The sequence below is a fragment of the Ranitomeya variabilis genome, chromosome 3 (assembly GCF_051348905.1).
Source record: "Ranitomeya variabilis isolate aRanVar5 chromosome 3, aRanVar5.hap1, whole genome shotgun sequence".
Classification (NCBI taxonomy): Eukaryota; Metazoa; Chordata; class Amphibia; order Anura; family Dendrobatidae; genus Ranitomeya; species Ranitomeya variabilis.
Genome location: NC_135234.1, coordinates 235,191,287 through 235,217,195, shown reverse-complemented (window position 1 = coordinate 235,217,195; position 25,909 = coordinate 235,191,287). Strand labels below are relative to the sequence as shown.

General features: G+C 44.5%; 1 protein-coding gene across 1 annotated transcript in view; it reads right to left on the bottom strand.

Moving 5' to 3' along the window:
- Nucleotides 1-255: 255 nt before the first annotated feature.
- Nucleotides 256-25,909, bottom strand: part of LOC143817669 (uncharacterized) — a 49,467-nt gene continuing 23,813 nt past the window's right edge. The window contains exons 3-6 of the mRNA XM_077299160.1: nt 2,959-3,174; nt 2,596-2,810; nt 1,353-1,470; nt 256-407 (exon numbers count right to left, since the gene is read on the bottom strand). Of these exons, the coding sequence (XP_077155275.1) occupies nt 256-407; nt 1,353-1,470; nt 2,596-2,810; nt 2,959-3,174 (701 nt within the window). The remainder of the gene's footprint in view (nt 408-1,352; nt 1,471-2,595; nt 2,811-2,958; nt 3,175-25,909) is intronic.

Below are 25,909 nucleotides of genomic sequence, written 5' to 3'. Positions count from 1 at the left end.
ATTTCAGTCTGTGTATGTTTTTTCCCTCTCCTCTCACAGTCAATATTTGTGGGGGGCTGTCTATCCTTTGGGAATTTTCTCTGAGGCAAGATAGTTTTCCCTTTTCTATCTCTAGAGGTAATTAGTCCTCCGGCTGTGTTGAGATGTCTAGGGAGTGATAGGTACATTCCACAGCTACTTCTAGTTGCGGTGTTAAGTTCAGGGTCTGCGGTCAGTACAGGTACCACCTTCTCCAGAGTACGTCTCATGCTGCGCTTAGGCCACCAGATCATAACAGGACTCATTATGATGATTATGAATGGTGAACTCCACGAGAGGAAGGAAAGTCGACCACTCCACATGATTGTCAAAGACAAAGCAGGTCAAATACAGTTCTAGATTTTGATTCATGTGCTCTGTCCATTCGACTGCGGATATAAAGCCGACGAAAGCACGAACATAAAGCTCTCCAGAAATTAGCAACAAACTGGGTACCCCTATCAGACACAATGTCAGACGGAACCCCATGGAGTCTCACCATTTCACGTATGAATATCTGAGCCAGTGTCTTGGCATTAGGTAAGGATGGTAGTGCAGCGAAATGTGTCATTTTAGAAAAACGGTCCACTACCACCAAACAGTGTTACCAGCAGAGGAAGGTAGATCCATAACAAAACCCATGGAAATATCTTTCCATGGTTTTCTAGGCACACTAAGCAGAAACAACGTACCAGAAGGATGAGAGTGTGAAGACTTGGAACGCGCATAAGTGGAACAGGCTTATACATAGGAGGTGATATCCCTCTGAATTTTGGGCCATCAAAATCGACACAACAGAAGCTCCAATGTGTCCTTAAACCCTGGATGACCAACCAGGACGAAATCATGGTGCTCCCCAACACCTTAAGGCGAAGGTGCTAAGGAACAAAAAGACCTGTTAACAGGAAAACCTAGCAGTACCTCCTCCTGTGCCTCAGCTATCTCAGCTTCTACCTCAGTACTGATAGCCGACACTATCACACCCATCTGGAGAATGGGCACCGGCTCCTCACGTAGTTCTCCACCAGGAAAACTTCTGGACAATGCATCAGCCTTTGTGTTTTTCTAATCCGGACAGTAAGTAACGAAGAAATTGAACCTTTTCAAGAACAGTGACCAGCAAGCCTGTCTAGAGGAAATATGCTTGGCTGACTCCAGATACAAGAGATTCTTGTGGTCAGTAATCACCACAACAGGATGAGCGGCCACCTCCAAGAAATGTTGCCATTCCTCAAAAGCCAACTTAATGGCTAGCAATTCCCTGTTACCTATGTCATAATTGCGCTCTGCTGGTGACAACTTCTATGAGAAAAAGGCACAAGGGTGCAATTTACCAAGAGGCGGTTCTTGAGGCAACACTGCCCCCACCTCTACCTCAGAAGCATCCGCCTCAACAGTGAAGGGAAGGGACACATCCGGCTGAACAAGGATGGGCGCCGAAGTGAAGCTTCCCTTCAAACAATCAAAAGCGCCCATAGCATTCTCAGACCAGTTAGTAAAGTCTATACCCTTTTTAGTCATGTCGGTTAAAGGTTTAGCAACCACAGAAAAGTTTTTGATGAACTTCCTGAATAATTTGAAAAACCCAAGACACAGGCGTAATCCGCCATCTTTCTTCTTGTCTAAGAAGAAACCGGCTGCCACTGGAGACCTCAATGGTATAATATGACCCTTACTCAAACTCTCCGTAATGTACTCCTTAAAGGCTTGTCTTTCCGGACAGGACAGATTATACATTCTGCACATAGGAAGTTTGGCCCTTGGTTTCAACCTTTTAGTGCAGTCATAGGGCAAGTATGGTGGCAACTCTTGACACCCCTTTTCAGAGAACACATCTGAATATTCCAGTTAATTTTCAGGGATACCAGGAATCACAGCTGAAATACACGTGCCAAGGTGGTTCTCTTTTGCAGAATGCACTCCACTGGACTATGTCCTGTGCCTTCTAGTCAATTAATAGATTGTGAACTTACAACCAAGGGAACCCCAAAACTACCTGTGCAGGTAGCTTTTTTAGCACAGTGCATGTTAAACGCTCCAAATGTAAGACCTCCGTAAAAGCCCCTTGAGAAAGTGGAGACACATCAATGGCCACAATCCGAATAGGACTAGGGAGCTTGTCGACTCTTAACCCAGATGTGCGGGCGAAATATTAATCAATAATATTCGCCGCAGAACCACTATCCAAGAAAACCTCAATATAAACCTCCTGTCCCCCGATTATAACCTTTGCAGGGAAAATACACTGAGATGCCATCATGGAGGATATACGTAGGCTCAGGCTGGGATCCTCCAAGCCCCCTGAGCCTACCAGTTTTCCGCCGGTGCATCTTTTTTCGATACCATGGGACAAGCGATAATATAATGGCCCTTTTTAAAAAACAGACCCCCCCCTCCTTTAGAGATAAAAGGCTTTTTATTTTCATGCAACATCCCTGTGATGTGCATTGGCTCTACAAAGGTCTTCGGGGTTGCTATAAATGTTGCTGCCCCCTCCCATGACTAAAAAAAACGGCGGTCAATACGGACTACAAGTGCCATGGCAACCTCCATAGAGGTGGAAGTCTCATACATCACCAAAGCCTGCTTGATCCTTTCAGAAACTCCCTGCAAAAACTGACTCCTAAGAGCACGGTCGTTCCACTGAGTAACCATGGACCAGCGGCGAAATTCAGCACAGTAATCCTCAGCCGGCCGGTTCCCCTGAATGAGAGAACGAATCTTGGACTCGGCAAAAGCCAGTTTATCTGGATCGTCACAGAAAAGGCCGAGTGCAGAGAAAAAAACATCCACTGATTTAAACACAGGGGAATCAGAGGGTAGACAAAAAGTCCACTTAGCAATGAGACCACTATACCCACAAGCTGAACCTCACCCCTGAAGAGAGAGGACGCAAACGGAAATACAGTTTGCAGGATTTGCGGAAAGAAATTAACTTACTGCGATCTCCTGCAGACCACTCTGGAAAGGGCGATTTTGGTTCTGATAACCTAGTCAATGCTACGGACTTCACCGCAGAAGCTGACAAGGCCTGTTGCTGAACCGCCCCTTTAAGCTCTTTAACCTGGATAGACAGAGCATCCAACTGTCTAGTCAGGGAAGCTATGGGATCCATGGAAGTTAAAGTTTTTGGTCTCTCTATAATGTCACGGGAAGCTATGGGATAACAGGAGATGAGGATTCAGGGCCCATGCACTGACCCTCAGACTAGGGTGAGCCCTGTCTTTCCTTAACTCGGGAGTACCCTTGATGGTAGGGAGGCTTGAGTCACTGACCTGTCCCTATCTCCTGTCCAGTCCAGAGCTAAACCCCCAACCCCCATCCCAGAAGGTGAACATTAATGGAAACCACAGATAAAGAAAGACAGGGAATAAGTAAACTGCACCACAAAGCAAACTAACAGGATGACACAATATGTGTGTGAGGGAAACACAATACAAATAGGGAAATAAACAAACAACAAAGTATACTTCACCAAACTCCTAAATACAGACTTGAGTATCAGCAGTTACTCCAACACGGGACTGGTATGCAGAAAACCAGCAAATGATATAGTCGATGTCCAGGAATGTTCTGAACCATACTAAAAGGAAAAAGGCGCTCCCAGCAGCCTCAGCCACTAATCAGAAGTTAACTCCTGCCAAGCTGAACATCTGTGAACAAACCACCCCAAACTCAGGCTGAGCAACAGAAAGTTCTAAGACTGCACAACTGACTCCCCAGTGTGAACAGAGTCCGAAGCCAGCATGACAACTATACCTTTGTCTTGTCTTTTAGTTTGATCCGCTATCTCCTGGTATTTTGACCCCAGACAGTCACCTGACTTACGCTTTTGTCTTTCCCCTTGGTATTCTACATGCTTTCTTACTACTGACCCAGGAAAGTACGACTTCTCTGCCTCACGGTCTATCCGTGAGTGGTAACTAGCATCACATTTTCACAGTTACCCCACAGAGCCAAATTTTTACCTTCCGTGACATACAGTAGAACAGATGCTGATAAAAAGCTTGTAGTTTGATTTTTGATACAGCTGGCAGTCTGATGCGAGGTTTGCTACCTGTAGTCCCAGCCCCTTTGCTTTGGGATGCCTCCCCAATGCTGTTGCCTAAGGGTCCCAGAGGCTTAAAGTGTTTCCCTTGAAAAAATGATTGTTCAAAGCAGGCAACCATGCCTAAATACTTTAGCTAGTGAGTTGTACTCCATTTTTATTTTCGTGTTTGTTGGAACTAGGGCCATGATTAAGAGGGGCCCATTGTAACACAAAGGGAAGGAACTGGAGGCACTCTCAGCCATTCAGTCTCAAACTGCCTCTACTTTTTCTGCCCCTCACTATTAGTAGAGTGGTAGTTGGGCCTACAAAATTACTCAGAATGTAAACATTGTACAGTGCACACATGATTTTTTCCACAGCATTACCATGGGGAAGAGCAATCATTTATTTTTCAGACTACTATAAAACAAACAGCCATCAAGAAAATTAGTTATTTGGCCTAAAAAGGGCAACAAGACATCTGATGCCAATTATATATTTCTCAGACTAGTATAAAATACACAATGGTAAAGAAAAATTATTTATTTTGCCTACAAATGGCAACGAAATGGCTGATGGCAATTATTTATTTGCAGCACTACTAGAAAACACACAGGGGTCCATAAAAAACGAGTTAATTGGCCTACAAATGGAAAAGAGATAGCTGATGCCAATTATTTATTTCCAAGGCTGATACAAAATACTCAGTAGTCCAAAAAATTATTTATTTGGCCTAAAAATGGCAATGATGTGGCTGAGGCCAATTATTTATTTGTAATACTACTAGAAAATACACAGGGGTCCAGAAAAAATAGTTAATTGGGCTACAAATGGAAATGAGATAGCAGATGCCAATTATTTATTTCCAAGACTACTACAAAATACTCAGTGGTCCAGAAAAATTATTTCATTGGCCTACAAATGCCAACGAGATAGCTGATGACAATTATTTATTTGCAACTACTAGAAATCACACAGGGGTCTAGAAAAATTTGTTATTTGAACTACAAATGGCAATGAGATGCCTGATGCCAATTATATATTTCTCAGACTACTAGAAAACATACAGCAGTCCAGAAAAAAAGATTTATTTGGCCTGCACATGACAGCAAGAAAGCTGATGCCAATTATTTGTTTGTAACACTATTAGAAAACACACAGCAGTCCACAAAAATGATTTATTTAGCATACAAATGTCAACGAAAGGCACAGTACTCCCACAGGTGGGGTTGCAGAGTGTATACAGCGGATTATGGGAACAGTACTCCCACAGGCAGGGTTGCAGAGTACACACAGTAGCTTAAAAGCACAATACTTTCACAGGCGGGTGGTGTAGAGTACTGCCACAATTGGGGGGTTGCAATTTACACACAGCGGCTTAAAAGAACAGTACTCCCACAGTCGGGGGGAGTAGAGTACACACAGCAGCTTATTAAAGGCACAGTTCTCTCACAGGCGTGGTTGCAGAGTACGCATAGCGGCTTAACCCCCGGAGCTATTTTCGGTTTTGCGTTTTCATTTTTTGCTTACTTTTGAACAATACCATTGGTTTTACCATGGCTGTACTAAAAATTTGGAAAAAAACTCCAAGTGCAATGAAATTGCCAAAAAAGTGCAATCGCACACATGTTATTTTGCTAGGTTCCCTAAGTGCTAAAACTGACCTGCTAGTCTAGGTTTTTATTTATCTAAGTGGTGAAAAAAATTCCAAACTTTGCTAAAAAAAAATTGTACCATTTTCCGATAGTCGTAGTGTCTCCATCTTTCTTGATCTCGGATTTGGTGAGGGCTTATTTTTTGCATGTCGAGCTGACATTTTTAATGATACTATTTTGGTTCAGATATGATCTTTTGATCGCCTGTTATTGCATTTTATTGCAATGTCACCGTGGCCAAAAAAAACTTAATTCTGGCGTTTTGACTTTTTTCTCACTACGCCGTTTAGTGATCAGGTTAATCCTTTTTTGTTGTTGATAGATCGAGCGATTCTGAACACAGCGATCCAAATATGTGTATGTTTGATTTTTGTTATTGTTTTATTTTGAATTTGGCGAAAGGAGTGATTTGAATTTTTATATATATTTTTTTTATATTTTTAAAAACATTTTTTTTTTTACTTTTGGCCTGCTTCAATAGTCTCCATGGGAGACTAGAAGCTGCCACAACCCGATCGGCTATGCTTCATTGAGACATTGATCTGATTGCCTCTATGTAGTAGAATTACTCACTTGCTATGAGCGCCGACCACTGGGTGGCGCTCACAGCAATCTAGTAGTAACAACCATAGAGGTCTCCAGGAGACCTCTGGTTGTCATGCCAATGAACCGGTGACCCACCATCACATTACGGGGGGTCACTGGTGGGCAGGTTTCCGACCCGATTGCCGGAAGCGCAAGTTAAATGCCGCTGTCAACGTTTGACAGTGGCATTTAACGGGTTAATAGCCGCAAGTGGATTGCGATTCCACCCACAGTTATTCTGGGCACATGTCAGCTGTTCAAAACACCTGATATGTGCAGGGAAAGATGTGGGCTCCCCACCGGAGCCCACATCAAAGGGAGGGAGTCCAACATCGTCATACTTTTATGCCCGATATCGGAAAGGGGTTAAAGGTGCAGTACTCTCACAGGCGGGGTTGCAGAGTTCACAGCACCTTAAAGGCACAGTACTTCCACAGGTTGGGTTTCAGGGTATATGCAGCAGCTTTTGGCCCAATACTCTCACAGGTAAGGATGCAGAATACACACGGCAACTTTTTGGCAGAGTACGCAGTCAAAATCTACAAATGGAAAACAGACAGCTGCATAGTAGAATTATTTTTTAAACACACTACTCCTTTAGACAAAGCGGTAGAATAAAAATATTTTCTTCTCCCACAAATGGGAAAGAGACATCTGCAGAGTAGAATTATTTTTTTAGACACACTAATCATAAAAAGATGGCTGCAGAGTAGAATTCTTTTTTAGACACACTACTCACAAAAAGATGGTTGCAGACAAGAATTATTTATTTGGCACACTACTTGTACACACCCGGCTGCAGAGTACATAGAGGATTATTGGAACAGTACTCCCACAGGCAGGGCTGAAGAGTACATACAGAGGTTTAAAGGCACAGTACTCCCACAGATATGGGTGCAGAGTACACACAGCAGATTTCTGGCACTGTACTTCTTTTCTTTAGAATGCGCTATCCAAGTATGGTCTCCCTTCTTTCCACACAACACCCTTTTCAATGCAGACCTGCTAACATTAGGACAATAGGTCTTTCTTTTTTCAGTGCTCTTCCCTACCTGCCTCAAAACAGGAAAGTCAATTTTGTATGCCCACTTACTTAATCCCATGCACTGGCTAACTAAGTACTGCATGCTGCAACAAAGATAAAACAAAATTCAAAACATATCAATGCATTATATCACTATAACATCTTCAAGGGGGTGTCAACAGTTTCTCCACTCCTTTACAATAGTACTAGTAGTCAAGTCAAGTCATCATGCTATCCTTTAAACATGAGAATGTTGACAAAAACTTATCATGTGGTATTTTGTAAGGACTTAAGTACTATAGCTATAGGTAGGACAGGATTGAAGTATTAGCCGGGACCATGGCCCAAAGGTATTCAAAAGCGTTTGATATTCAAAAGTTCAAAAGTATATCTTTGACAGTGATCTGCCTCCAAAGCTTATTTTAAATAAAAGTAGGCGTTACCAATGTGACATGTAGGGGCAGCTCACTGCTCTTCTTGTCTCACGGCAGAACTGTGTGTGATTATAACTGACACATCTGCATGTGTCCTCACAGTGCTTCAGCTTCCACCTTATAGGCAGCCAAGGTTGAAAAACATCAGAGCTGTGAGAGCTGCAGCTGCTAACATAATTGTTATAAGATAAAGTTCAGTTCTACTTTCATTCTTTAGATACATATCTCTCACTGGTAATGTCCCCATTCATTTAAAATAAGTTTTAGAGGCAGAATGTTATCAATCAGTGGTGCAGTTGGACTTAAATAGCACTTATCAGTGAGAGAGCTAGCTGATCTACAGCAAGCAGTAAAACAGTGATTTAAAAACTACAGCAATTAGCTTGGTAAGTTACACATCACTGGAATCAGGGACTGTCTTGTTATTGTCTCATTATTATGCTTGAAAAACATAAATTGTTAACAAATTCCATTAGGGAATGGTGATAGGTGCAACCAAGTAAAGCACAATTCAGCATGGCATTCACTACAAACAACTATTTTTCATCTTGAGGAGGAAGAAAGGGGGCAATATTGTATGTTGCATGGTTTGATATGAGTGTCAATACTGCTTTTTAGTTCCAGCCATTATTGTACCACTGGAAGGTAAGACTTCACTTCCATCAGTCACTCCTCCCTGCAGTCAATCATTGGCCTCAGAAGTCAGGTGACTGAATGAATAGAATGTGTAAGGGGATGTATGATCTTTGGTAGCCCTCAGGGCCACACAGTTACAAAGCTTCTTAATACAAACAGGAAAGTTTATTACAGTTCTTAAACTTTCCAGCATATTTGAAGACAAAATAAGCCTTTCCTTCAGCATATAGGCAAACAAAACAAACAGAATATAGCCAGTCCATACAATAGCAAGGGCTCACCTGTTGAGATACCTCCTCTTCACAGGCTCTGGCAGAGACAAAGCAACATATACAAAGTCTTTTCACCTCCACACATACACAGACCATTATGGAGCATCTCAGCTGCCATTTTATATCAGCTGGGCCTCCTGGATTGGAGGATGGGAATGACCAGTCCCACCCAGCTCTTCCAGCTGTTTCTAAAACCCAGATCCAAAATCCAGCTACTTTCTTACAGATGTCATAGTGTAATGGTGGCACTGGAGTGGCAAGGGTTCACATTAGTAAGTGCCACTTATGCCTTTAGTTTTTATATTGTTCTGTTCTCTGAGGCAAGTTAGGAAATAGTCGGCTGAGATTTACGTGAACCACAATAATACCACTTTCAAAGCTGTGAGATCACATGTATCTATTATGTCTTCAGACAAAAACCCTGGTAGCTACTGGATGTGTTCACAATTTTTTTTATTGGTCACAGGTAGGGTTGAGCGAAACGGGTCGTTCATTTTCAAAAGTCGCCGACTTTTGGCAAAGTCGGCGTCTCATGAAACCGAGCCGGTCCCAGCGTTGCATCGGCCATGCGGTACGCGACTTTCGCGCCAAAGTCGCGTTTCAATGACGCGAAAAGCGCCATTTCTCAGCCAATGAAGGTGAACGCAGAGTGTGGGCAGCGTGATGACATAGGTCCTGGTCCCCACCATCTTAGAGAAGGGCATTGCAGTGATTGGCTTGCTGTCTGCGGCGTCACAGGGGCTATAAAGGGGCGTTCCCGCCGACCGCCATCTCACTGCTGTTGATCTGAGCTTAGAGAGAGGTTGCTGCCGCTTCATTAGAAGCAGGGAGAGCGTTAGGCAGGGTCCATTAACCACCAAACCGCTTGTGCTGTAGCGATTTCCACTGTCCAACATCACCTTCGGTGTGCAGGGACAGTGGAACCTACATTTTTTTTTTTTCCTCAGCGCTGTAGCTCATTGGGCTGCCCTAGAAGGCTCCCTGATAGCTGTATTGCTGTGTGTACGCCACTGTGCAAACCAACTGCTTTTTTCAAAGCACATATCCTCTTGTTCCTTCCTTTCTGCACAGCTAACTTTTTTGTTTGTCCACACTTTTTATTTAATTTGTGCATCAGTCCACTCCTTATTGCTGCCTGCCATACCTGGCTGAGATTACTGCAGGGAGATAGTAATTGTAGGACAGTCCCTGTTTTTTTTTTTTTTTGTGGGAGATTAAGATTGGCATTTCTGCTAGAGTGCCATCCCTGTGTGTGCCATCTCTCACTCAGTGGGCCATAGAAAGCCTATTAATTTTTTTGCTTGATTTGGGTTCTAAAATCTACCTGAAAAAAAAACACTACATCAATCAGTGGGAGATTAATATTGCCCTTTCTGCTTGTGTGCCACTCCTGACTCCTGTGTGTGCCATCTCTCACTCAGTGGGCCATAGAAAGCCTATTTATTTTTTATTATTTTGTTTCTAAAGTCTCCCTGAAAAAGAAAAAAAAAAGAAAACAGCATGAGATTAATATTGCCCTTTCTGCTTGTGCGCCACTCCTGACTCCTGTGTGTGCCATCTCTCACTCAGTGGGCCATAGAAAGCCTATTTATTTTTTATTATTTTGTTTCTAAAGTCTCCCTGAAAAATAAAAAAAAAATAAAACAGTGGGAGATTAATATTGCCCTTTCTGCTTGTGTGCCACTCCTGACTCCTGTGTGTGCCATCTCTCACTCAGTGGGCCATAGAAAGCCTATTAATTTTTTTGCTTGATTTGGGTTCTAAAATCTACCTGAAAAAAAAAACACTACATCAATCAGTGGGAGAAAAATATTGGCCTCAGTCAGGGCTTGTGTGCCACTCCTGACTCCTGTGTGTGCCATCTCTCACTCAGTGGGCCATAGAAAGCCTATTAATTTTTTTGCTTGATTTGGGTTCTAAAATCTACCTGAAAAAAAAAACACTACATCAATCAGTGGGAGAAAAATATTGGCCTCAGTCAGGGCTTGTGTGCCACTCCTGACTCCTGTGTGTGCCATCTCTCACTCAGTGGGCCATAGAAAGCCTATTTATTTTTTTGCTTGATTTGGGTTCTAAAATCTACCTGAAAAAAAAACACTACATCAATCAGTGGGAGATTAATATTGCCCTTTCTGCTTGTGTGCCACTCCTGACTCCTGTGTGTGCCATCTCTCACTCAGTGGGCCATAGAAAGCCTATTAATTTTTTTGCTTGATTTGGGTTCTAAAATCTACCTGAAAAAAAAAACAGTACATCAATCAGTGGGAGAAAAATATTGGCCTCAGTCAGGGCTTGTGTGCCACTCCTGACTCCTGTGTGTGCCATCTCTCACTCAGTGGGCCATAGAAAGCCTATTAACTTTTAGCTTGATTTGGGTTCTAAAATCTACCTGAAAAAAAAACACTACATCAATCAGTGGGAGATTAATATTGCCCTTTCTGCTTGTGTGCCACTCCTGACTCCTGTGTGTGCCATCTCTCACTCAGTGGGCCATAGAAAGCCTATTAACTTTTTGCTTGATTTGGGTTCTAAAATCTACCTGAAAAAAAAACACTACATCAATCAGTGGGAGATTAATATTGCCCTTTCTGCTTGTGTGCCACTCCTGACTCCTGTGTGTGCCATCTCTCACTCAGTGGGCCATAGAAAGCCTATTTATTTTTTTGCTTGATTTGGGTTCTAAAATCTACCTGAAAAAAAAACACTACATCAATCAGTGGGAGAAAAATATTGGCCTCAGTCAGGGCTTGTGTGCCACTCCTGACTCCTGTGTGTGCCATCTCTCACTCAGTGGGCCATAGAAAGCCTAATTATTTTTTTGCTTGATGTGGGTTCTAAAATCTACCTGAAAAAAAAACACTACATCAATCAGTGGGAGAAAAATATTGGCCTCAGTCAGGGCTTGTGTGCCACTCCTGACTCCTGTGTGTGCCATCTCTCACTCAGTGGGCCATAGAAAGCCTATTTATATTTTATTATTTTGTTTCTAAAGTCTCCCTGAAAAAGAAAAAAAAATAAAACAATGGGAGATTAATATTGCCCTTTCTGCTTGTGTGCCACTCCTGACTCCTGTGTGTGCCATCCCTCACTCAGTGGGCCATAGAAAGCCTATTAATTTTTTTGCTTGATTTGGGTTCTAAAATCTACCTGAAAAAAAAACACTACATCAATCAGTGGGAGATTAATATTGCCCTTTCTGCTTGTGTGCCACTCCTGACTCCTGTGTGTGCCATCTCTCACTCAGTGGGCCATAGAAAGCCTATTTATTTTTTTGCTTGATTTGGGTTCTAAAATCTACCTGAAAAAAAAACACTACATCAATCAGTGGGAGAAAAATATTGGCCTCAGTCAGGGCTTGTGTGCCACTCCTGACTCCTGTGTGTGCCATCTCTCACTCAGTGGGCCATAGAAAGCCTATTTATTTTTTATTATTTTGTTTCTAAAGTCTCCCTGAAAAGGAAAAAAAAAAAGAAAACAGTGGGAGATTAATATTGCCCTTTCTGCTTGTGCGCCACTCCTGACTCCTGTGTGTGCCATCTCTCACTCAGTGGGCCATAGAAAGCCTATTTATTTTTTATTATTTTGTTTCTAAAGTCTCCCTGAAAAAGAAAAAAAAAAGAAAACAGTGGGAGATTAATATTGCCCTTTCTGCTTGTGTGCCACTCCTGACTCCTGTGTGTGCCATCTCTCACTCGGTGGGCCATAGAAAGCCTATTAATTTTTTTGCTTGATTTGGGTTCTAAAATCTACCTGAAAAAAAAAACACTACATCAATCAGTGGGAGAAAAATATTGGCCTCAGTCAGGGCTTGTGTGCCACTCCTGACTCCTGTGTGTGCCATCTCTCACTCAGTGGGCCATAGAAAGCCTATTTATTTTTTTGCTTGATTTGGGTTCTAAAATCTACCTGAAAAAAAAACACTACATCAATCAGTGGGAGATTAATATTGCCCTTTCTGCTTGTGTGCCACTCCTGACTCCTGTGTGTGCCATCTCTCACTCAGTGGGCCATAGAAAGCCTATTAATTTTTTTGCTTGATTTGGGTTCTAAAATCTACCTGAAAAAAAAACACTACATCAATCAGTGGGAGAAAAATATTGGCCTCAGTCAGGGCTTGTGTGCCACTCCTGACTTCTGTGTGTGCCATCTCTCACTCAGTGGGCCATAGAAAGCCTATTTATATTTTATTATTTTGTTTCTAAAGTCTCCCTGAAAAAGAAAAAAAAAAGAAAACAATGGGAGATTAATATTGCCCTTTCTGCTTGTGCGCCACTCCTGACCCCTGTGTGTGCCATCTCTCACTCAGTGGGCCATAGAAAGCCTATTAACTTTTTGCTTGATTTGGGTTCTAAAATCTACCTGAAAAAAAAAACACTACATCAATCAGTGGGAGATTAATATTGCCCTTTCTGCTTGTGTGCCACTCCTGACTCCTGTGTGTGCCATCTCTCACTCAGTGGGCCATAGAAAGCCTATTTATTTTTTTGCTTGATTTGGGTTCTAAAATCTACCTGAAAAAAAAACACTACATCAATCAGTGGGAGAAAAATATTGGCCTCAGTCAGGGCTTGTGTGCCACTCCTGACTCCTGTGTGTGCCATCTCTCACTCAGTGGGCCATAGAAAGCCTATTTATTTTTTTGCTTCATTTGGGTTCTAAAATCTACCTGAAAAAAAACACTACATCAATCAGTGGGAGAAAAATATTGGCCTCAGTCAGGGCTTGTGTGCCACTCCTGACTCCTGTGTGTGCCATCTCTCACTCAGTGGGCCATAGAAAGCCTATTTATATGTTATTATTTTGTTTCTAAAGTCTCCCTGAAAAGAAAAAAAAAATAAAACAATGGGAGATTAATATTGCCCTTTCTGCTTGTGCGCCACTCCTGACTCCTGTGTGTGCCATCTCTCACTCAGTGGGCCATAGAAAGCCTATTAATTTTTTTGCTTGATTTGGGTTCTAAAATCTACCTGAAAAAAAAAACACTACATCAATCAGTGGGAGAAAAATATTGGCCTCAGTCAGGGCTTGTGTGCCACTCCTGACTCCTGTGTGTGCCATCCCTCACTCAGTGGGCCACAGAAAGCCTATTAATTTTTTTGCTTGATTTGGGTTCTAAAATCTACCTGAAAAAAAAACACTACATCAATCAGTGGGAGATTAATATTGCCCTTTCTGATTGTGTGCCACTCCTGACTCCTGTGTGTGCCATCTCTCACTCAGTGGGCCATAGAAAGCCTATTTATTTTTTTGCTTGATTTGGGTTCTAAAATCTACCTGAAAAAAAAACACTACATCAATCAGTGGGAGAAAAATATTGGCCTCAGTCAGGGCTTGTGTGCCACTCCTGACTCCTGTGTGTGCCATCTCTCAATCAGTGGGCCATAGAAAGCCTATTTATTTTTTATTATTTTGTTTCTAAAGTCTCCCTGAAAAAGAAAAAAAAAATAAAACAGTGGGAGATTAATATTGCCCTTTCTGCTTGTGCGCCACTCCTGACTCCTGTGTGTGCCATCTCTCACTCAGTGGGCCATAGAAAGCCTATTTATTTTTTATTATTTTGTTTCTAAAGTCTCCCTGAAAAAGAAAAAAAAATAAAACAGCGGTAGATTAATATTGCCCTTTCTGCTTGTGTGCCACTCCTGACTCCTGTGTGTGCCATCTCTCACTCAGTGGGCCATAGAAAGCCTATTAATTTTTTTGCTTGATTTGGGTTCTAAAATCTACCTGAAAAAAAAACACTACATCAATCAGTGGGAGATTAATATTGCCCTTTCTGCTTGTGTGCCACTCCTGACTCCTGTGTGTGCCATCTCTCACTCAGTGGGCCATAGAAAGCCTATTTATTTTTTATTATTTTGTTTCTAAAGTCTCCCTGAAAAAGAAAAAAAAAAGAAAACAGTGGGAGATTAATATTGCCCTTTCTGCTTGTGCTCCACTCCTGACTCCTGTGTGTGCCATCTCTCACTCAGTAGGCCATAGAAAGCCTATTTATTTTTTATTATTTTGTTTCTAAAGTCTCCCTGAAAAAGAAAAAAAAAATAAAACAGTGGGAGATTAATATTGCCCTTTCTGCTTGTGTGCCACTCCTGACTCCTGTGTGTGCCATCTCTCACTCAGTGGGCCATAGAAAGCCTATTAATTTTTTTGCTTGATTTGGGTTCTAAAATCTACCTGAAAAAAAAACACTACATCAATCAGTGGGAGATTAATATTGCCCTTTCTGCTTGTGTGCCACTCCTGACTCCTGTGTGTGCCATCTCTCACTCAGTGGGCCATAGAAAGCCTATTTATTTTTTATTATTTTGTTTCTAAAGTCTCCCTGAAAAAGAAAAGAAAAAAAAAACAGTGGGAGATTAATATTGACATTTGTGCTTGAGTGACAGTCCTGCGTGTGTGGCATCTCTGTGATTTGGTGCCACAGAAAACAGAGTGTGTAACATTGTGCCTGATTTTCCTTGTGGTCTCACCAACCTGTTAAGGGATATTGAAATCATACTGAAGTTATAGCTCACCATGTAAGTTGTTTGACAGCAACAAATAAAGTTACTTTGGTTAAGTTTTTAAAACAATGAGGAAGTCTGGTGCAAGAGGTCGTCGTGGCCGTGGGCGTTCATTGTCAGCTGGTAATGATGGTAGTGGTAGTGGAGCATCAGGTGGTCGTGGGGATAAAAATATTCCACCTAAGTCTGGAGCTGTGGAGCCAGTTTCGTCGTCTGGCTACACAAGGCCTCGAACGCTCTCTTTTCTGGGAGTAGGAAAACCGCTTTTAAAGGCGGAGCAGCAACAGCAAGTTTTGGCTTACATTGCAGACTCCGCCTCTAGCTCTTTTGCCTCCTCTTCTGAAACTGGTAAATGTAAAAGCAGCGCGTCGCTTGTGGATGTTCACGGTCAGGGACAAGTCGCTTCCTTGTCCTCTTCAGCAAAAACTACAACAAGAGAGAAGGATGCAGCAGGCGACACAACGGGTTACTCCATGGAGCTCTTTACACATACCGTCCCAGGCTTAGAAAGTGAAACACTTAACAGGCCATGCCCATTACAAGTAGATTCTGACATGGAGTGCACTGATGCACAGCCACAGCCAGAGTACTATGCTGCTCCTTTGACTCAGACCACCACATTGCCCTCTCAGGGTACTGATCCACAATCAGACCCTGATGAGACTATGTTGCCCCGCCACGAACGCTATACCACCGACCGACACAGTGACACAGACGAAGTTGCACACGAGCTCGAAGAGGAGGTAATAGATGACCCAGTTGTTGACCCCGATTGGCAGCCATTGGGGGAACAGGGTGCAGGCGGAAGTAGTTCAGAAGCGGAGGTGGAGGAGGGGCCGCAGCAGGCATCAACATCGCAACAGGTTCCATCTACCGGGCCCGTATCTGGCCCAAAACGCGTGTTAAAGCCAAAACCTGTTGGAGGACAGCGTGGCCATCCGGTTAAAGCTCAGTCTGCAATCCCTGAAAAGGGATCCGATGCTAGGAAGAGTGCAGTCTGGCATTTTTTTAAACAACATCCAATTGATCAGCGCAAAGTCATCTGTCAAAAATGTTCAACTAGCTTAAGCAGAGGTCAGAATCTGAAAAGTCTAAATACTAGTTGCATGCATAGACACTTAACCACCATGCATTTTCAAGCCTGGACTAACTACCAAACGTCCCTTAAGGTTGTAGCACCCTCAGCCAATGAAGCTAGTCAGCAACGCAACATCCCTTCCGTCACTGTAAGGCCACCATTTTCCGCACCACCGGCAGTATCTGTGCAGGTTTCTTTGCCAGCCAAAAGCAGTCAGGGTCAGGGAATCACCAGTTTTGTAGGAGGAAATATTGCATCTAGGGCACCAGCGGAAACAATACCGTCTCCAACCGTCTCTCAGTCTGCCATGTCCACCGGCACACCCGAAAGTTCCACGATCTCCAGCTCTCCAGTCCAGCTCACCCTACATGAGACTCTGGTTAGAAAAAGGAAGTACTTATCCTCGCATCCGCGTACACAGGGTTTTAACGCCCACATAGCTAGACTAATCTCGTTAGAGATGATGCCCTACCGGTTAGTTGAAAGCGAAGCTTTCAAAGCCCTGATGGAGTACGCTGAACCACGATACGAGCTACCCAGTCGACACTTTTTTTCCAGAAAAGCCATCCCAGCCCTGCACCAGCATGTTAAACAGCGCATCGTCCATGCACTCAGGCAATCTGTGAGTACAAAGGTGCACCTGACTACAGATGCATGGACCAGTAGGCATGGCCAGGGACGCTATGTGTCCATCACGGCACACTGGGTGAATGTGGTGGATGCAGGGTCCACAGGGGACATCAATTTCGGGACAGTTGTGCCTAGCCCACGGTCTAGGAAACAGTTGGCTGTAGGCGTTCGCACCCCCTCCTCCTCCTCCTCCTCGTCCTCCTGCAGAAGCTACAGCTCTTCCACAGACCGCAGTCGGCCAACCACTCCATCGGCAGATGACACTGTTGCACACCAGTTGTCCCATTATGGGCCAGCTACTGGCAAGCGTCAGCAGGCTATATTGGCTATGAAGTGTTTGGGCGACAACAGACACCCCGCTTAAGTTCTGTCCGAGTTCTTGCAACAAGAAACGCAGTCGTGGCTGGGCACAGTAGATCTTGAGGCAGGCAAGGTAGTGAGTGATAACGGAAGGAATTTCATGGCTGCCATCTCCCTTTCCCAACTGAAACACATTCCTTGCCTGGCTCACACCTTAAACCTGGTGGTGCAGTGCTTATTGAAAACTTATCCTGGTTTCTCCGACCTGCTCCTCAAAGTGCGTGGACTTTGCTCACATATCCGACGTTCGCCTGTACACTCCAGCCGTATGCAGACCTATCAGCAGTCTTTGAACCTTCCCCAGCATCGCCTAATCATAGACGTTGCAACAAGGTGGAACTCAACACTGCACATGCTTCAGAGACTGTGCCAACAGAGGCGGGCTGTTATGTTTTTGTGGGAGGATATACATACACGGGCAGGCAGTAGGATGGCAGACATGGAGTTGTCAGGTGTGCAGTGGTCGAAGATACAAGACATGTGTCAAGTCCTTCAGTGTTTTGAGGAATGCACACGGCTGGTTAGTGCAGACAACGCCATAATAAGCATGAGCATCCCCCTAATGCGTCTGCTGATGCAAAGTTTGACGCACATAAAGGATCAGGCGTCTGCACCAGAGGAAGAGGAAAGCCTTGATGACAGTCAGCCATTGTGTGGTCAGGGCAGTGTACAGGACGAGGTAGCGGGCGAAGAGGAGGTGGAGGACGAGGAGGATGATGGGGATGAGTATATTTTTAATGCGGAAGCTTTCCCGGGGGCACTGGAAATTGGTTGTGTGGCAAGGCCGGGTTCTGGTTTTTTGAGGGACACAAGTGACGTAGATTTGCCTGAAACTGCCCCTCAACCAATCACAACCAGAGATTTGACAACTGGAACTTTGGCCCACATGGCGGATTATGCCTTATGTATCCTAAAAAGGGACACACGCATTATGAAAATGATGAACGATGACGATTACTGGTTGGCCTGCCTCCTTGATCCACGCTATAAAGGCAAATTGCAAAATATTATGCCACATGAGAACTTGGAACTAATATTAGCAACCAAACAATCAACTCTTGTTGACCGTTTGCTTCAGGCATTCCCAGCACACAGCGCACGTGATCGTTCTCACACGAGCTCCAGGGGGCAGCAGACTAGGAGTGTTAGGGGTGCACACATCAGAAGTGGCGTTGGACAGAGGGGTTTTCTGACCAGGTTGTGGAGTGATTTTGCTATGACCGCAGACAGGACAGGTACTGCTGCATCAATTGAAAGTGACAGGCGACAACATTTGTCCAGTATGGTTACTAACTATTTTTCATCCCTTATCGATGTTATCCCTCAACCGTCATTCCCATTTGATTACTGGGCATCAAAATTAGACACCTGGCCAGAATTGGCAGAATATGCATTGCAGGAGCTTGCTTGCCCGGCAGCAAGTGTCCTATCAGAAAGAGTATTCAGTGCTGCAGGTTCAATATTAACCGAAAAAAGGACTCGTCTGGCTACCCAAAATGTTGACGATCTAACATTCATTAAAATGAACCACAACTGGATTTCGAAATCTTTTGCCCCACCTTGCCCGGGCGACACCTAGCTTTCCTATGAAAAGCTCTTGCCTGTGGACTACTGTGAATTACTTTTCTAATGTCTAGTTTTCTGCAGCTGATTGTCCAGCATACGACATGTTTACACCTCCCTAAATGGCCAAACTCCCCACACGGGGCCGTGGTATCGCGACTTGGCGCAAGCACCCGTGAGACTGCTGTTTGTCTGAAGAGGTGGGTGTGCTCGCTTTTGGTCGACGGCATTGCTACTGGGTCCCTCATAGTACAATAAAGTGTCTCTGGCGGTGGTGGTGCGCACCCAACGTCAGACACACTGTTGTAACATGAGGGGCCCTGGGCCTGTACCACCGGCCACAAGAGAGTTCACCCACCCCCAGGTCAAACATTGCTCTACCACTTCCACAGTTATCTCTCACACTTCCACCAATGTTTAGTCTATGCGCTGACATCCTTCCATACCTGCCACTGACAATACCATTGTGTTGACATGTATGATGGTTCTTAACATAGTCAGGGGCAGTGTCCTCTATTTACCACAGTAAATACTTTGCGCTAAATTAGTAGGTCTGAAACAACGCAGAGGATCCCACCCCTGAACATAATGATTGCACCCTTTAGTGTCTTTGTTTTGTTTTAATGCAAGACATTCAAATTTAATTGTTGTTTTTGACTACTAACTGGCAGACACTCATTACAATCGGCCTCCGTTGACCAGACCACTGCTGCCCGTGTACCCCTGGAACCAATTATAAAGTGCCTCCAGCCAGCCCATTTTATTGTGTTAGGCCTTCAAAGCCTGTCTGTGGTCCCTCCTTCCACTAGGCCTCCACTGACCAGACCACTGCTGCCCGTGTACCCCTGGAACCAATTATAAAGTGCCTCCAGCCAGCCCATTTTATTGTGTTAGGCCTTCGAAGCCTGTCTGCGGTCCCTCCTTCCACTAGGCCTCCACTGACCAGACCACTGCTGCCCGTGTACCCCTGGAACCAATTATAAAGTGCCTCCAGCCAGCCCATTTTATTGTGTTAGGCCTTCGAAGCCTGTCTGCGGTCCCTCCTTCCACTAGGCCTCCACTGACCAGACCACTGCTGCCCGTGTACCCCTGGAACCAATTATAAAGTGCCTCCAGCCAGCCCATTTTATTGTGTTAGGCCTTCGAAGCCTGTCTGCGGTCCCTCCTTCCAATAGGACTCCACTGACCAGACCACTGCTACCCGTGTACCCCTGGAACCAATTATAAAGTGCCTCCAGCCAGCCCATTTTATTGTGTTATGCCTTCGAAGCCTGTCTGCGGTCCCTCCTTCCACTAGGACTCCACTGACCAGACCACTGCTGCCCGTGTACCCCTGGAACCAATTATAAAGTGCCTCCAGCCAGCCCATTTTATTGTGTCAGGCCTTCGAAGCCTGTCTGCGGTCCCTCCTTCCACTAGGACTCCACTGACCAGACCACTGCTGCCCGTGTACCCCTGGAACCAATTATAAAGTGCATATAGCCTATTTTTTTATTTTATTTAATATTAATAAAGCCAGGATGGACTACGATGTACCACGATATGAGCTACCCAGTAGACAATTCTTTTGCGAGAAAAGCCATCCCACCCCTCCACCAGCATGTTAAAGACTGCATTGTCCTTGCATTCTGTCAATCTGTGAGTCCAAAGGTACACCTGACAACAGACACATGGACCTGTAGGCATGGCCAAGGAAGGTTACGTGTCCTTTGTGGCTCAATGGGTTAATGTATTGGATGCATGGTCCACACACGGGACAGCCTGCTAAGTCTGTCTGCAGTCCCTAATTCAAGTTGTCCTCAACTGAATAAAGCTGAGCTTCTACCTTCTGGCTCTGATTAACTGCTGTTTTTAAACAAATTGGTGGTTCCGGTCTACTAACGGTGTCTGCCCCTGCCTGGTGTTGTCCTCAACTGAATAAAGCTGAGCTTCTACCTTCTGGCTTTGATTAAGTGCTGTTTTTAAACAAATTGGTGGTTCCGGCCTACTAACGGTGTCTGCCCCTCCCTGGTGTTGTCCTCAACTGAATAAAGCTGAGCTTCTACCTTCTGGCTCTGATTAAGTGCTGTGTTTTTAAAAAATGGTGTTTAGGGCCTACTAACGGTGTCTGCCCCTGCCTGGTGTTGTCCTCAACTGAATAAAGCTGAGCTTCTACCTTCTGGCTCTGATTAACTGCTGTTTTTAAACAAATTGGTGGTTCCGGCCTACTAACGGTGTCTGCCCCTCCCTGGTGTTGTCCTCAACTGAATAAAGCTGAGCTTCTACCTTCTGGCTCTGAGTAACTGCTGTTTTTAAACAAATTGGTGGTTCCGGCCTACTAACGGTGTCTGCCCCTGCCTGGTGTTGTCCTCAACTGAATAAAGCTGAGCTTCTACCTTCTGGCTCTGATTAACTGCTGTTTTTAAACAAATTGGTGGTTCTGGCCTACTAACGGTGTCTGCCCCTGCCTGGTGTTGTCCTCAACTGAATAAAGCTGAGGTTCTACCTTCTGGCTCTGATTAACTGCTGTTTTTAAACAAATTGGTGGTTCCGGCCTACTAACGGTGTCTGCCCCTGCCTGGTGTTGTCCTCAACTGAATAAAGCTGAGCTTCTACCTTCTGGCTCTGATTAACTGCTGTTTTTAAACAAATTGGTGGTTCCGGCCTACTAACGGTGTCTGCCCCTCCCTGGTGTTGTCCTCAACTGAATAAAGCTGAGCTTCTACCTTCTGGCTCTGATTAAGTGCTGTGTTTTTAAAAATTGGTGGTTAGGGCCTACTAACGGTGTCTGCCCCTCCCTGGTGTTGTCCTCAACTGAATAAAGCTGAGCTTCTACCTTCTGGTTCTTATTAAGCTTTTTTTTTTTTTTTTTTTAAATTGCTGGATGGGGCCTAATACCTCTGTTTGCTGCTCCCTGGTGTTTGTCCTCAACTGAATACAGCTGAGCTTCTACCTTCTGGCTCTCATTAAGTGCTGTGTTTTTAAAAAATGGTGTTTAGGGCCTACTAACGGTGTCTGCCCCTGCCTGGTGTTGTCCTCAACTGAATAAAGCTGAGCTTCTACCTTCTGGCTCTGATTCTGCTGTTTTTAAACAAATTGGTGGTTCCGGCCTACTAACGGTGTCTGCCCCTCCCTGGTGTTGTCCTCAACTGAATAAAGCTGAGCTTCTACCTTCTGGCTCTGAGTAACTGCTGTTTTTAAACAAATTGGTGGTTCCGGCCTACTAACGGTGTCTGCCCCTGCCTGGTGTTGTCCTCAACTGAAAAAAGCTGAGCTTCTACCTTCTGGCTCTGATTAACTGCTGTTTTTAAACAAATTGGTGGTTCCGGCCTACTAACGGTGTCTGCCCCTGCCTGGTGTTGTCCTCAACTGAATAAAGCTGAGCTTCTACCTTCTGGCTCTGATTAACTGCTGTTTTTAAACAAATTGGTGGTTCCGGCCTACTAACGGTGTCTGCCCCTGCCTGGTGTTGTCCTCAACTGAATAAAGCTGAGCTTCTACCTTCTGGCTCTGATTAACTGCTGTTTTTAAACAAATTGGTGGTTCCGGCCTACTAACGGTGTCTGCCCCTGCCTGGTGTTGTCCTCAACTGAATAAAGCTGAGCTTCTACCTTCTGGCTCTGATTAACTGCTGTTTTTAAACAAATTGGTGGTTCCGGCTCACTAACGGTGTCTGCCCCTCCCTGGTGTTGTCCTCAACTGAATAAAGCTGAGCTTCTACCTTCTGGCTCTGATTAAGTGCTGTGTTTTTAAAAATTGGTGGTTAGGGCCTACTAACGGTGTCTGCCCCTCCCTGGTGTTGTCCTCAACTGAATAAAGCTGAGCTTCTACCTTCTGGCTCTCATTAAGTGCTGTGTTTTTAAAAAATGGTGTTTAGGGCCTACTAACGGTGTCTGCCCCTGCCTGATGTTGTCCTCAACTGAATAAAGCTGAGCTTCTACCTTCTGGCTCTGATTAACTGCTGTTTTTAAACAAATTGGTGGTTCCGGCCTACTAACGGTGTCTGCCCCTGCCTGGTGTTGTCCTCAACTGAATAAAGCTGAGCTTCTACCTTCTGGCTCTGATTAACTGCTGTTTTTAAACAAATTGGTGGTTCCGGCCTACTAACGGTGTCTGCCCCTGCCTGGTGTTGTCCTCAACTGAATAAAGCTGAGCTTCTACCTTCTGGCTCTGATTAACTGCTGTTTTTAAACAAATTGGTGGTTCCGGCCTACTAACGGTGTCTACCCCTGCCTGGTGTTGTCCTCAACTGAATAAAGCTGAGCTTCTACCTTCTGGCTCTGATTAACTGCTGTTTTTAAACAAATTGGTGGTTCTGGCCTACTAACGGTGTCTGCCCCTGCCTGGTGTTGTCCTCAACTGAATAAAGCTGAGCTTCTACCTTCTGGCTCTGATTAACTGCTGTTTTTAAACAAATTGGTGGTTCCGGCCTACTAACGGTGTCTGCCCCTGCCTGGTGTTGTCCTCAACTGAATAAAGCTGAGCTTCTACCTTCTGGCTCTGATTAACTGCTGTTTTTAAACAAATTGGTGGTTCCGGCCTACTAACGGTGTCTACCCCTGCCTGGTGTTGTCCTCAACTGAATAAAGCTGAGCTTCTACCTTCTGGCTCTGATTAACTGCTGTTTTTAAACAAATTGGTGGTTCTGGCCTACTAATGGTGTCTGCCCCTGCCTGGTGTTGTCCTCAACTGAATAAAGCTGAGCTTCTACCTTCTGGCTCTGATTAACTGCTGTTTTTAAACAAATTGGTGGTTCCGGCCTACTAACGGTGTCTGCCCCTGCCTGGTGTTGTCCTCAACTGAATAAAGCTGAGCTTCTACCTTCTGGCTCTGATTAACTGCTGTTTTTAAACAAATTGGTGGTTCCGGCCTACTAACGGTGTCTGCCCCTGCCTGGTGTTGTCCTCAACTGAATAAAGCTGAGCTTCTACCTTCTGGCTCTGATTAACTGCTGTTTTTAAACAAATTGGTGGTTCCGGCCTACTAACGGTGTCTACCCCTGCCTGGTGTTGTCCTCAACTGAATAAAGCTGAGCTTCTACCTTCTGGCTCTGATTAACTGCTGTTTTTAAACAAATTGGTGGTTCTGGCCTACTAACGGTGTCTGCCCCTGCCTGGTGTTGTCCTCAACTGAATAAAGCTGAGCTTCTACCTTCTGGCTCTGATTAACTGCTGTTTTTAAACAAATTGGTGGTTCCGGCCTACTAACGGTGTCTGCCCCTGCCTGGTGTTGTCCTCAACTGAATAAAGCTGAGCTTCTACCTTCTGGCTCTGATTAACTGCTGTTTTTAAACAAATTGGTGGTTCCGGCCTACTAACGGTGTCTGCCCCTGCCTGGTGTTGTCCTCAACTGAATAAAGCTGAGCTTCTACCTTCTGGCTCTGATTAACTGCTGTTTTTAAACAAATTGGTGGTTCCAGCCTACTAATGGTGTCTGCCCCTGCCTGGTGTTGTCCTCAACTGAATAAAGCTGAGCTTCTACCTTCTGGCTCTGATTAACTGCTGTTTTTAAACAAATTGGTGGTTCCGGCCTACTAACGGTGTCTGCCCCTCCCTGGTGTTGTCCTCAACTGAATAAAGCTGAGCTTCTACCTTCTGGCTCTGATTAAGTGCTGTGTTTTTAAAAATTGGTGGTTAGGGCCTACTAACGGTGTCTGCCCCTCCCTGGTGTTGTCCTCAACTGAATAAAGCTGAGCTTCTACCTTCTGGTTCTTATTAAGCTTTTTTTTTTTTTTTTTTTTAATTGCTGGATGGGGCCTAATACCTCTGTTTGCTGCTCCCTGGTGTTTGTCCTCAACTGAATACAGCTGAGCTTCTACCTTCTGGCTCTCATTAAGTGCTGTGTTTTTAAAAAATGGTGTTTAGGGCCTACTAACGGTGTCTGCCCCTGCCTGATGTTGTCCTCAACTGAATAAAGCTGAGCTTCTACCTTCTGGCTCTGATTAACTGCTGTTTTTAAACAAATTGGTGGTTCCGGCCTACTAACGGTGTCTGCCCCTGCCTGGTGTTGTCCTCAACTGAATAAAGCTGAGCTTCTACCTTCTGGCTCTGATTAACTGCTGTTTTTAAACAAATTGGTGGTTCCGGCCTACTAACGGTGTCTGCCCCTGCCTGGTGTTGTCCTCAACTGAATAAAGCTGAGCTTCTACCTTCTGGCTCTGATTAACTGCTGTTTTTAAACAAATTGGTGGTTCCGGCCTACTAACGGTGTCTGCCCCTGCCTGGTGTTGTCCTCAACTGAATAAAGCTGAGCTTCTACCTTCTGGCTCTGATTAACTGCTGTTTTTAAACAAATTGGTGGTTCTGGCCTACTAACGGTGTCTACCCCTGCCTGGTGTTGTCCTCAACTGAATAAAGCTGAGCTTCTACCTTCTGGCTCTGATTAACTGCTGTTTTTAAACAAATTGGTGGTTCCGGCCTACTAACGGTGTCTGCCCCTCCCTGGTGTTGTCCTCAACTGAATAAAGTTGAGCTTCTACCTTCTGGCTCTGATTAAGTGCTGTGTTTTTAAAAATTGGTGGTTAGGGCCTACTAACGGTGTCTGCCCCTCCCTGGTGTTGTCCTCAACTGAATAAAGCTGAGCTTCTACCTTCTGGCTCTGATTAACTGCTGTTTTTAAACAAATTGGTGGTTCCGGCCTACTAACGGTGTCTGCCCCTGCCTGGTGTTGTCCTCAACTGAATAAAGCTGAGCTTCTACCTTCTGGCTCTGATTAAGTGCTGTTTTTAAACAAATTGGTGGTTAGGGCCTACTAACGGTGTCTGCCCCTCCCTGGTGTTGTCCTCAACTGAATAAAACTGAGCTTCTACCTTCTGGCTCTGATTAAGTGCTGTGTTTTTAAAAATTGGTGATTAGGGCCTACTAACGGTGTCTGCCCCTCCCTGGTGTTGTCCTCAACTGAATAAAGCTGAGCTTCTACCTTCTGGTTCTTATTAAGCTTTTTTTTTTTTTTAAGTTGCTGGATGGGGCCTAATACCTCTGTTTGCTGCTCCCTGGTGTTTGTCCTCAACTGAATACAGCTGAGCTTCTACCTTCTGGCTCTCATTAAGTGCTGTGTTTTTTAAAAATGGTGTTTAGGGCCTACTAACGGTGTCTGCCCCTGCCTGGTGTTTGTCCTCAACTGAATACAGCTGAGCTTCAACCTTC